At 41.0% G+C, this 13,574-nt stretch overlaps 1 protein-coding gene across 1 annotated transcript in view; it reads left to right on the top strand.

Annotated features, from left to right (window-relative positions):
* col24a1 (collagen type XXIV alpha 1 chain) overlaps window positions 1-13,574 on the top strand; it is a 109,556-nt gene that overhangs the window by 24,250 nt on the left and 71,732 nt on the right. The window contains exon 4 of the mRNA XM_030434034.1: window positions 9,250-9,303. Coding sequence (XP_030289894.1) covers window positions 9,250-9,303 — 54 coding nt within the window. The remainder of the gene's footprint in view (window positions 1-9,249; window positions 9,304-13,574) is intronic.

Below are 13,574 nucleotides of genomic sequence, written 5' to 3'. Positions count from 1 at the left end.
TTGTTCAAAAACTTTCTTTTTAGTAAACTCTGTGTACACAAACAATGTTCTCAACGCTCAAGTTCATGTGTAGAGACCCTGGTGATACTACAAGCAAAGTTTCATGTTGTGTCAAGCCTTCTTAGTGTTTTAAAAATAGTGATTTTGATGCTATCATAGTGTTTGCCCCTCTCACTCCCATTGAAAATGATTTTGACCTGAAAACAAAAATAAGGTCAATCTTAAAAGTGCCGTTTTCGTCGTAATTATGCTTTTAAAGGAAAGTTTGACTCGGGTACATTCACAAAAAGACACTAGGCTGCGTTTTGGCAAGAGTTTTACTTTAATTCTACACTTTTTAATATCTCTTTTTGGGCCATAAGCTATTTTGCCAAAGCAACTATGCAACAGCTTTGGTTTAGTCACAGTTAGAAATGCAATGAGTGTTAATTCTGTAGGCTAGAGTGTTTTTTTCTCTCACAAGTCAAGTGCCTCCTCAGCGTGAAGGGATGAAGTGGATTTGTGCCAGAAAAATATGGATACGATGTGCTGCACGTCACATTTTTTCAACAGATTATGTGTATAGGTTACATTTATTCCCTACTCTTCGGCGCGAGTGGCGCAGTTGCACTGCTTGTCAACTTGCTTCTGTAACATGCGCACAGATTGGTCAGGATGTGAACTCTACATGGAATTTGACTCTGTTATGTGTGTCTCAATGAACTTAGACGCGAGTCCACCACTTTTTCATGGGTTTTGCTAAAAATCAATCACTGTAGTCATTGCCAGCGACCAACAATCAGCAAAAATACACCTAAGGCCTTCTTCCTTCGAAGTCTTCAGTACATGTATACTGTATGAGTCTAAAAAAGATATGGATGTAAACAGCAACTGACTGGTTGGCAGAGGCACACAATCCTGAAGTGGTAACTTTACTTTTGTTTGTGAAATCATTAATGTGGCCTGTTTGGATCACTCTGTGATTATAGCAGTGCTTCAGAGTAACCCTTCAAAAAGAGTTCTGGAGGTTTGACAGTCAGTCAGCACCTCCTTATTGCATTTCCCCTCTTGGTAATGTATCAGTTACATGGACTGTTATTAAGCTAACCACAACAGACAACTTACTTAACAACCCTATGTTGGGTTTACAATGCAGGGGAACATATGATGTAGCAAGTTAATGTCAGACAATGCAAAAAGCTCAAAAGATGATTCAATCTGCCCTTCAGCTTTACAGAAAATTCAGTTGACTTGTTGAATTGACTCCATTGGGGAATATTTGATCCTTGCCTTGGCAGCACAGATGAAGCTTGTGAACATTATCATTTTACTGCAGGAATTCCTTGGTTTCTTCAGGCCCTGTTGTTGTGGTGAAGGCGGTGGTGTGCTCACAGTTTCCATGTGTCTGTATGTGGGAGTCTCGAGGAACAAACAGCTGTTTCTTTATTCATATCTCCCTCTGTGCCCATCTACTGCTCTGATGGGGATAAGGCTGCTCCAGAGTACCCCATTATAACATCTTGCTATAGCAACAACTCAGAATACCAAATAAAATAGTTAAACGTTTGTTTTTATCCAAACCACGGAATATTATACCTTTTACTGGGTTTTTTTTTTTAGGGGAGATTGCATTGGGAAGTAGCAGAACAGCCTGAGGAATAAATATCTTCCTTGCCCACAAGGGGTTTTCCTGTGTACTCCAGTGATGTAGATTGCTGTTTAAGTGTGTCTCCTTTCAAGTGAATCAATTCACTCTTTGTCTTTCTATTTCTGATTCTACTAGTTTATTCAAAATCCCCTTTAGCGATGAGTCACATAGTCTAATGAAATCATCAGACTTTTGTTTGGGAAACGGTAGTCTCTTGTAAAGTGTTTTTCTCATCTTACAAATAATAGACCAAGCCAATCAGGAAGGAAGATATTTGTTTTCACTACAGATCAGAACTGACATGCCAATGCATTTATAAAGAGCTGTAGGCGTATACAAAATATAATGGCAGCAATTATAATTCACCAGCAGCAGGAGTTAGGGATGTAATGACCAATGCAAAAACAACTTTCTTTATCCCAAGAGCTGTTTGTAGTATATTGCAGTGAAGGATATCCTTTGTTCTTTAAAGTTTGAAACATGCTTAAATGGGAAGAATATGACAGCAAGAATATGACAGCACAGCATCACAAGCGGGTCCAAGAAACTAAATGCAGGCTCAACCTGGTTCGGTTTAAAAGATATGTGAGTGTGTAATAACACTTTCACAGGATTTACACCTCAGATGATTTCTGTGTGGGCCTCGTACCAGAGTATATGTGTGAGCACACTCCGGTACGAGGCCCTGCAAATTACGCCACCTCCCCTTCGTTTCAAAGCTGTGTCAATGTTTACAACTTAAGTGAGGCAGAACTTGCTAAATCCTCTAGTCATGGAAAGAAATAGAGATAATAAAGACTTATAATTGTGGTATCAAACACTGTTGTTGAGTTGATGTGCCTGTAGTTAGTCTCGCTCCAGTCTGTTTGTCTGTCTTGTTAACCTAGCCGGGCAGTACATAGCTCATATCTCTCTGCCTGTGTTTTATTTACCTGCCACTTCCAGTGGTGTCCTGTAACTCTGTGCCTGAAAAACACGAGACTTAAGTACAACTTAAATTGTGAGAACTAGACTAATCAACAGGCAGCAGAGCCAAAGCTTGGTGTTATATTTGGTTATATTCTACATTTTATAGTTTCTCGTTTATGGTAATGTTATTTATAGATGGCCTCTTAACTGTTCTCTCAAAGTGCACCAGATTGATACATTTAATTATAAAATGTGCAAAATTTTCTTCTAGGGGATTATGCCCCTGGACCCCCTATTGCAAGGTCCACCCCCATAATCTCACAAAATCCTGTGGGAAACACACTGGACATTGTTTTGTTATCATATGACAGCGATAACAGCTGGTTGATAATGAACTGTTATCTGTTACTGTAATCACTAGGTCTGTCAGTCGTTTAAAATGTTTAATTGTGATTAATTGCATGATTTTCCATAGTATATCGCAAATTAATTGCAGATTTTTATCTGTTCTAAATGCACCTTAAAGGGATATTTTTCAAGTTTGTAATACCCTTCTCAACATGGGACTGGACAAATATGCTTGCTTCATGCAGATCAGATTCATGTTTATTGTTATATTATTATTATATATATAATAGGGCTGTCAAAGTTAACGCGTTAATAACGCGTTAACGCAACGTCCTCTTAACGCCGTTAATTTTTTTAACACGAGATTAACGCTCGGTATAAAAAAAACCCCCAAAAAACGCACATTTAATGATTTACGGCCGTCGGTGGCACCTGTAGTCTTGATACAGAGGGTGGCAGAAGAATAAGAGAGGGAATCAGAAGAAGAAGAAGCAGGGTTGGCGGTTCGGGAAAAACACGGCGGACTGAAAAGTGAGGAAATGAAGGAAGGACTTACCATAAAATACCAAATAATAGCCGGGTGTTTATTTGTTTCAATCACTTAACAGACCAGGCGGCAATTTGGGACAAGTGTTTAATTCCTTCCGCACAATAATCCGGGATGAAAATGCCACAAACTTCTCCAGCTTCTCGGTGAATTCTCTGGCATCCTTCTGCAAGTGAAGTTGTTGCTGCGGAGGAAACGATTCAGCCAACCAGCACTTGCTGCAAACTCCTCATCTCTGCTGTCACTCACGGTGGCGGACATTTGTTTCTCCATCGCCCTGATCATTTTGCGGGACACTCTCTTGTGGCGTGCCCGTTTGCTGATAACTCATCCCTGGATGATTACTCAGGCTCCTCGCTAGACTTCTTCCTCCCTCCACCAGGCAGCCTGGCCCTGCTGCTGTCCTCCTCAGACAGACGCTGAAGCTCCGTTTCTCTCACTCTCTTCGGGTCGACAGAAACGTCTAGCGGCTGCTTCTCCCGAGTTTTCCTCTGAATATATCACGACAGAAAGTTTGAATTTCAAGTCGTACTTTTTATTGTTTAGCTGCGCCGGAGCCATGGCGATCATCAGTGTGATATTGACTGACAGAAAGCAGCACACTGCGTGAAAAAGGCGAAGAAGAAAAACGTGCAGTGTCAGTGGACACCTCTTCTTCCTTAATTTAAAAAAAATACAAAATTAGACCCGACATTTATTTGGAAAAGGCGGTTACTTACCAAAATATACATCTGCACTGGCGTTTAAAGGGACCCTGCGGTTAATTGAAACCCGGCTATTATTTGGTAATTTCCGGTATGAACGGCAAACTGCTTTCGAAAACACTGCCAGATGGTTTGGTCGATAGGACAAAAGTTATCTGCACGTACTGTCGACATGAAATGAGTTACCTTCGAAGTACATTGAGTCTCAAATATCACTTGCAAGCCAAACACATGGCAGATGCAGAGAGCCCCCCCCCCCTCGCCAAAAGCAGACAACAAAAAAGGCCTTTTATTTTCCTGCATTATTTGAAGTGTTGAATAAAAATGTTCATAAAGCAAGCATATTTGCCCTTTCTTATGTTGTTAAAAGTATTAAGAACATGAAAAAATACATTAAGGTACATTGAGAACAGAAAAAAATGTGCCCAAAAAATTGCAATTAATTTGCGATTAATCGCAAGTTAACTATGGCCAAAATGCGATTAATCGCGATTTAAAAAATTAATTGTTTGGTAGCCCTAATATATAAACAATGAAAAATACTGTCCAGAATATTCTCCAGAATAGCCTCAAAGGTACTGCATTCTCAAAAAATATGCTGAAAGCATAACATGGCAAACTCAAGCCCAGCAAGCAACAACAGATGGGCATTTTGACAGGAATGTAACATTCCTTAGTAATACTAACACAATGTAGTATCTAACTTTACACTTGTAAAGGTAGGGCTGGGCAATATGGCCTAAAAATTGAATCTCCGATTTTTTCACACCAAACTCGATTTACGATTTTAATCGATTTTTTTTTCCTTCTCAAGAAGGAACTTCAAATGACAAAGAAATTATTAAAAACATTGCATTTCTTTTATTGCTTTTATTTTAACCAAATTTGCCCTGACATTGTAAACAGTGCAGCTTCGAACTTACTTGAAAATATAAATAAAAGTGCATCCTTTTGAAAAGAATGTGTCCCTTTTTGATAAAATGCTTTTGTAAACATAAATTTAACATGTCAGATTGCTTGCTATTTTAAAAACAGATCAGTTTCCATATTGATATTCATAAAGTGTTAACATAACTTTCATTAAATACTTTTTGCAAAAAGTGTCTTTTGTTTACAAAAAGTATTTTGTGTCCCTGAAGATATGTACACTAAATTAAACATCTGCATAGTTATCATCACATGTTGGTAGATGTACAGGACATGAGGTGTGTGCTTGCTGTCTTTTTAACACATTTTTGACCAGTAATATGAGCCTGTCTACTTCCTCTGCAGAGGACCCGTTATGGCTTCGTAACACAAACCTGAGGTCGAACATTTTCAGCATGTGGATGAGCCTCCGACTCCACTGTATATACAGGCACAATATCTTTAGCGATATGCAACGTATCTGCATCCATAAAAGCTGTCCACCGGGATCCTTTCTTGTCATATGGGACACAATGATAAAATGATTCTGCTAATGTTGGCTGCTTTATAGCGGGTGTTTGTGGGCTGCCGCGGTCTTGTACATATTGTAGTAACCAACAAGTGTCCCACTCTGATAAATGCATCTATTTTGAGATGCTGAAATAAGTGGCTCGGTCTGCTGCCTTTAGTTCAGTCTTTAAACAAACTTTGCAGCGAACTAGGGCTGGGCGATATATCGATATAAAACTTATATCGATATATTTTTGAAATGTGATATGGAATTAGACCATATCGCATACATCGATATAGTTCAAATTTGCGCTGTGGTCCTTGCTCCGGGCAAACCACTGACCCGGAGCTCTCTGCACTGCTCCCCCCGCCCCTCCTCCTTCATGCACAGGGAGGGGAGGGGCTGGAACAGACACTCCGGCACTCTTCAACAAACACTTTGGTGGCCGCCGTTGCCCCGCACTTTGGCCTTGATACCCCGTGAAAAAATATCATCGCACGGCCACCGGACAGTGTAGCGAGCTTGTCTTGAATTACAGCCACCTGAGTGCACAGTAGTCACTCACAGTAACTTCAGTGAGTCCGCGGTTCGCGCAGGTGGAGTCTCATCACCACGATGATCTCACGTGAAAGCCTCTCAAACAGCAGCAGCGTCTCAAAACAGAAGAACGAAACTTACAGCACAGCAAGCGAGCTCAGCCGGTTTTGACATGATACGTAACTGACGTATGTGGTAGGATTTAGTCCGGTAAAGTTGGAAATATATTCACAGATTCGAACTTCCCGGATCAATAACTCATAAGTGAAACCTTGTTAAAACACAAACGACGGCTCTTTCCTACCGTAGTAAGGAAGACAAAGAGCTACAACCGTATGTTAATCAAAACGAGCGTCTGGACATTAATCTGGTCTGCATGGTCAGCCGTCTGTGAGACGAGGGCGCAGGGACCGTCTACAAAGTGCTACACCGAAAAGAGAAACTACAAAAAATATTCAATAACTTCACTATTATTCAGAGTGTAGTGCTACCAAAATCACTCCACACATCAGTGGTCTCCTGCTGGTTATTCTACAATTTTTTTGTTTAGAAAAAATGTGCTTTGCCATAATTTGGGGGAATTTCTATTTGGGAGAAATATTCAATAACACTAATATTCAGTGTAGTGTCACAAAACTCACCTCACTCTAACCCTACTTAAAAAAAACTGTTTTGTAATGTAACATTAACTTGATATTGGTATTTAAAAAAATGTTTTAATACATAATCCATGTCTTATTATAAATTAGGATGTTATGGTATCAGTCTGAAAGGTAAATCAACAAATTTTACTCAGTGGCCTTTGTGCCCCTGACCAAAAAAAAAAAGTGAAGGCCAAATGGACTTGCCCCTAAAATGACTAAATTCCCACCCACATGTCATATTTGGCTTTTATTTTGACTGAACATTTGCTCTCACTTTGCATAAAAATATCGGGATATATATCGTATATTGAAATTCAGCCTAAATATATCGGGATATGACTATTAGTCCATATCGCCCAGCCCTACAGCGAACCTTGGTTTGTTCGAGGTCCGACGCTACAAAACCAAACTACTCACGAAACAGTGCTGTTTAAGAATGAGCTCTTAGCTTGCTGTATGCTGTGTTTGTTTCTCTAGCCGTTTTTAAACAGCCTCTCTGCATTATCTCCGGAGCGGTGGTTCGCCAGTTCTCCGCCGATGGTGATTCACACAGAGCGAAGCATCTCCACCTTCATGTGTGTAATTCACACAGAAAGCCGGCGCTGCGGCTCCTAAAGAGGCGTGACGGTACACGTCATGTTGATGACGTCGGTGTTTCCCAGGTGTTCCCCTGTTAATCCAAACCCGCGGACAGTTTATAATCATATGGATGCTGTTATAATGTGTAGTGATTGAGATCCTGACCCACCAAACATCCTGGAAAGTGACGGAGTTAAGTTTTTCGTGCTAAATTACATAATTATACATAATCACCATCAGTAAACAGGATGCTGTCTGACTCTGTCACTCGCGGGGACGGAGGCTGTTTTCTGGGGAAAAGTTCCCTGAAGTCTCGGTCCGGAGAGCTGACGGTCGCAGTGATTTATTTTCATCACAAACACGGTTAGTTAAAGTTTTTAGCCGGTGACAGATGCTGTTTTTTGAGCAGAAATGTGAGGAAGAGTCGGTAGGACAGACAGGAGGACGGACACTTCTCCACGTACAGCTGTGGTATTTGTTTTCCTCATATAAGTTGCCAAAGACATTTACAGTTACTATGTTACTTTTGTTCGGTCCTGTAACGTTGCTTTGTGGGACATTTCTCTGTATTTAGTTGAGTGAAGGACCTGTGTAGTTATCAGACTGCACGACCGACACGCCCTCGCTCCGCGCCTCCGCATTATCCGTTCACACTGGGACGGCTCACCAATAATGCGGCCCTGATACTACCTCCAGAGGCGGATCAGCACCGGAGCGAAATTTCCCCCCTCGCTGCATCTGAAACTTTCACACAGGGGAGGGTGCGGAGAATTGGCACAGGATCCCCGCATGCAAACGGCAGTGTGAAAGAGGCTACTGTGGAAAGTCAATGTGGGGGGAGGGCAGAGCCCACTATGAACTACGGAAGCCCGTGGGGAGCAGCGGCGGCGCAAATTAAAGAGAAAATCGATTTTTTTTTTATTTTAAATCGTCCGAAACCACAAACTTGAATTAATCGAATTTGCTGATTTGTCGCCCAGCCCTATGTAATGGTAAACTAAACATTGTTAATTGGCCTGCAAGTTGTAGCCACCAATTTAGCTATTGGTGTTGAAAGTTTGTCGCATGTAAAATTGTCCAGGCGTCTTCGTTGCAAACTTTTCACTGTGGTCTTTCTTTACTGAAAAGGAGGAGACTCGACACACTCTGCTAACTCAATTCACATCGACAGTAAATGTAAATAACTTTTTTCCTTTTAAGGGAACGATCTGGCAGAGCCTTGAAGCTGAACTTGCTTTTCAAAAGGCCCTTTACGTAATCCATTTATGCTCAAGATGTTTGTTTCTGCTTGCCATCCACAACATTACTGCTGCATCACTTCCAGATTTCCCAAACTATGGGGCGGGCCGGGGATCATAAAGTGAGCACGTTGATCACACGTCAAAAAAAAGGGGAATTTGCTTTAATGCATTATTATCTCATTAGCTTTGACAGCCCTAATACTCACATTTCAAAAGAATTCTTAGATATTGTGGCTCGCAGTTCATGTATACATTTCTTAAAATTCAAATTTTCTAGCCAAATATTAAAAGAAAATTTTGGTGGTCTAAATCTTAACATGTAATTTTTATTTCACATCTTGCACTTACCAGAAACTGACATGCAGTTGTTCCATCTGTTTCATGCTGTGCTTTTTAAAGACAAAGGATTATCTCAGTCCTGTATGCTGTCCAAAGGCTGGCAGTGTCAGTCTCATCTCAAAGATGTAACTCGATCCTTCTAGTTGAGAAAACCTGGCTCTTTGAAGTTCATAGCTCTTACATAAATATAGCACATACTCATCATTGCGGAGGCCTGGACAGTGAACTGCATGTTATTGCTTGCCATTAACATACTCTATATCGCTTCTTCTTTTTCTCTTCATTCCCTCCATCTCTCTCCCTCTCTCCAAAACATTCCCTTCTTTCTCTCCCTGTCCCTCTGTCTCTCTGGTTTAGGGTCCTCCTGGTCCCCCTGGCTTACCTGGTCCTCCAGGAAAAAGAGGTTCTCGGGTGAGTAACTTGCATGATGAAAGTACACAGTCAGCATGCTGTAAACTAGGTGTAATATATTGAACAGAAGGAACATTTTGACCCTCTCAGTGTTCATAATAGTGGGATCCAAAAAGAATATCTTTTTCTCCTACTTCTAGATGTGCATTCTTTCACCCTTAATACAATAGAAAACCCCTTTGTATGTGATCCCTTTATATCTCTACTAAAAAATGTAGTTGTAGGTCTATCAAGGTGCTGTTTTGCTTGGATTTAGACGAAAGATGATGACCTCTCTACAGGCACTATCAACACAAAAAGTGGTGGTGGTGGTTTGTTCGCTGAGTCACTAAAAAGACTTCAAAGTTCAGGTCAGGTTTATTTGCTCATAAGGCAGTAAACTTAGATAAACAGCATTTACACTAACTGAAGACTTAAGCATTTGTATTGTAATGCTTTGTTATGGCAGTCAACAGGCTCCAGCCATATGTAGCCTATTTCGCCTGTACCCAGCTGTAACTATTGGGAAAGGTGTGCTGACAGACACCTGCTGTTTGTGGTTAGCTATATTAAACTCAGAAACAAGCCTTTCTTTGTAAAGGCTCATGACAAATAGATAGTTTGCTTTGAGGATGCAGGCAGTAATTTTTTTTTTTGTCTGCATCTTTGGAGCATCAAGGTTGAGTGACCAACTCTTCCAGATGCAACCAGCTGCTAATACCACAGGCCCTTGAGGCATCTTTAAACAGAACATAACAGATTTTACTAAATGGATGCTGACCGTGTCAGAGGCAAAGTGTATAAGTAGTTCACTCTAGATATTTGTAGAAGTGCTAAACAGCAGAGCAAAATATAACCCAGGGAAAGTACATATCTATAGCGTGTTCACTTAGTGCTTGATTACGTATAGCCTAGATAGTTTGGAACACCTGCTTTTAAACCACATCAGACAATGACTCTCAAGTCTGAATGACTGTCAGTGATTTGCTTTAAAATGTGTAGGGCTGTAATCAACCAAAGAAATCCTTGGTCGACCGAGGCTGTGAAATTTCGACTAAAAATCGACTAATCCAAAATAAACATGAAGACTATTAGTCTATTTGCTTTAGATTAAATCGTTTTTGACCCTATTATTTTGCACTGAAATGTATTGATTAAAATTAATTTATTAATTTATTAACACACTCGAGTCTGTCGGCACACAGACACTATCATTTTTGTCTGTGATAGTGTCTGTGTGCCGACTGAACACAGGAGCTCAGCTTCGTGGCTGAGACACGAACTGTTAACCTAAAACTTTTACTCTTAAACACAAAAGGCAACTCCAATAAAAAAAAATAATTGTTCATATACTTAAAACGTTCGGAGCAACCTAACGCACACAAGTTAACTTACCGTTTTTTGGTGATATGCTTGTCGAGCTGTCTGTAGTGGGTTGGGCTAATCCAAAATAGTGAAAACAAGGGGGGTGTTCTGAAAACACACTGTTACCTGTGAAACAGGGGTGCTCTGAAAACACCCCCATTAGTACTTGGTACTTTCCTCCTGATGAAGTCAAATGCCATATGCATGACACACAGCATTGGGATGGAGAGGACCCGCTGCGTGTTTACTCACTGCCATAGCAGCATGTTATTAACATGCCAAAAATTGACCAATCAGAATTTTGGTCGAGCCAGAACATATCGACCAATAATTCGACCAGTTGACTAGGAGATTACAGCCCTAAAAATGTGTTAAGCACATGTTGATGTACATTTTGCCTTTCCCATGCTTTAGAGCAGAAACATCCCCATGTTTAAACATTGCAGGGGGACGTGTTGGTGTGGTTTTGATGATTAAGTATATGTGAGACAATGAAAGACAATTCAGGAAGTTGGGGTAAAAGTTGAGTTCAATGTTTCTACCGGATGACCCTGTGTTGTTTTGCTAGAGCCCCCTGTGATGGCACCTCTGCTGCAACAAATAAATAAAAGGGCGGTTGTTTTTCAGGATGTGGCCCCTATGTCCTGATGTATTCTAATGGAGAGCACAAATGGCAGGCTCAAAGGCCGATACACAGGAAGACAAGCTGGTAGACAGTAAAACATGTCCTAGTAAAAGGCTTGGAAAGCACATAGTTGATTCAGAACATACTCTTTACACTATAGGGTAAGTCATAAAGTGAAGATAGAAGGAGGCATGGAATCATTATGTGGTGGGAAGCTGAGGGCAGTATGTGGCACTGTGGTTGTGTCTCTGCCGACTCAGCACAGAGCAGCAAACTACTTTTGCTGCCTGTAATCAGTAATGTTATCAGACTAAGTCTATGAACCAGGGCACACCATATGGTGTGGACATTTATTGTGGAAACACCGATTTACTTAAGATGTTCTTTGATTATAAGCAGGCCATGAATGTGATGGTTTAAGTATTAGAGTAATCAAGTATTTTATAAAGGAAATGAGCTGCAATGCCATTTTAAATTGTTGTTTGCTATTTTACACTAAAGTAACCTTTATGAAATATTAAGCACTTCTCACCGAATACACACTTCACCTCTATAAATTGGTTGATTTGGTCTTTGAGGAAGGTTTAAGTAAAAAGATTTTCAAGTTAAAATTCAAGACGCTCTCATCACAACTTATGCAACTTTCGCCATTTCCTTCAACCAAATTAAGTATTTAAGAAGCCGTTTTTAGACAGGGCAGCAAGCCGCCAATATGCCCGTCCTTTTGGCGGCTAGGTCCACGGTGTTAGACAGAGGCCGGCAAATTGGGGGTCTGTTATGGTCTGCCAATTTGCCGCCTCGGAGGGTAAGCTTCAATGTGCCGGCCCCTGCGTAAGATGGGCAGAGGTGTCGCTTGACCTGCACTGTTGTGCGACCCACAGCTGTCAGTCCATCACTTCATCCGCGGACATCAAGATGAGCAACTGGACAGCTGCTGAGATCCAGGAGATGCTAGCGTCTCCTCGGTCTCTGTAGCTGTTTGGTTGTGTCCGCTTGTTGTTGTAGCGGCAAGCTAGGAACGGTCGCTACTTTCAAATTAAAAGGCCCCCACTAAGAACCCAGTTCTAAACTCCTATGGGGTGCAATGTAAAGGTCTTATGTTAAAGACAAATTCGTTTTCACTGTTCACAGCCCAACTTAGTGCTTCATGTCACGTCACATGTTTAAGCCTACCCCAGTGGCGGCTTTTGGAAAAGGAGAAATATTACGCCTCCATTTTAGAAAGAAAGTGCGGAACATTGCCGCCCTTGCCTTGGAGCAAATGTGCCGCCTTTTCTATCTAAAAAGGGCTAGACATTCAAGAGTTCAATTTCTATTCTTTCCTTTACTGTGGACAACATGCTTTGATGGAATCAGGCTCAGAATACTGACATTAAGAATGACAATGAATGAGAGTGAGATCCCTCCTGTCTCTTGGCTGAAGTGCAGAGAAAGCAGCAGGGATACAGATGTGCAGGAATGTAGTATATTTTGGTGTGTGTGTACATATGAATGTGTACATCTATTTGAGGCATAAGTGTGCACGTGTGGATGTGCATTCATAGCATGCCTGGGATGTTCAAAGAATGAAATAGTATTGGTGCACTAAGAATACATAAGAATATGTACTGCATGTTTATTGCAAGAATGTATGGAATGTACAATTCAGAAGAAATGTTTTATTACCAGGGTTACTCTGGTTCTCTGATAACTGAGGGAGGTATCTGAGTGGGAGGCGCCCACATAACTGCCCGTGGCGCCATACACTGTATTCTGAGGTATTTCCTCCACGTGCCCTTAAACATGTGCGCACTTGGGCGCGCAGGTGGTCGAGTGGTTAGAGCGCATGCCATATACGCAGCCAACCCCGGTACGATTCCGGCCGGAGGTCCTTTGCTGCATGTCACATCCCCCTCTCTCTCCCATATTTCTCTACAGGGTTCACATACAAAGGGGTTTTCTATTGTATTAAGGGTGAAAGAATGCACATCTAGAAGTAGGAGAAAAAGATATTCTTTATTGTATCCCACTATTATGAACACTGAGAGGGTCAAAATGTTCCTTCTGTTCAATATATTACACCTAGTTTACAGCATGCTGACTGTGTACTTTCATCCTCATTTATCTGTCTACTGCTTAATAAAGGTGTCTATGCCAGAAAAAATCTTTAAAAAAAACAAACAAAACATGCACGCACTCTGTTCTCTGATAATCAAGTTACCCTTGTAACCAATTGGTGTCTTCTGAACCTCATTCACTATCTTACTATAATGATATATGACCCACTCCTGAATTGCATGCTCTGAAGCCCATATAACCTCAA

This window comes from Sparus aurata, chromosome 11 (genome assembly GCF_900880675.1).
Source record: "Sparus aurata chromosome 11, fSpaAur1.1, whole genome shotgun sequence".
Taxonomy (NCBI): Eukaryota; Metazoa; Chordata; class Actinopteri; order Spariformes; family Sparidae; genus Sparus; species Sparus aurata.
Note: the sequence above shows the minus strand (reverse complement) of the source record. Positions and strands in the feature narration are given on the sequence as shown.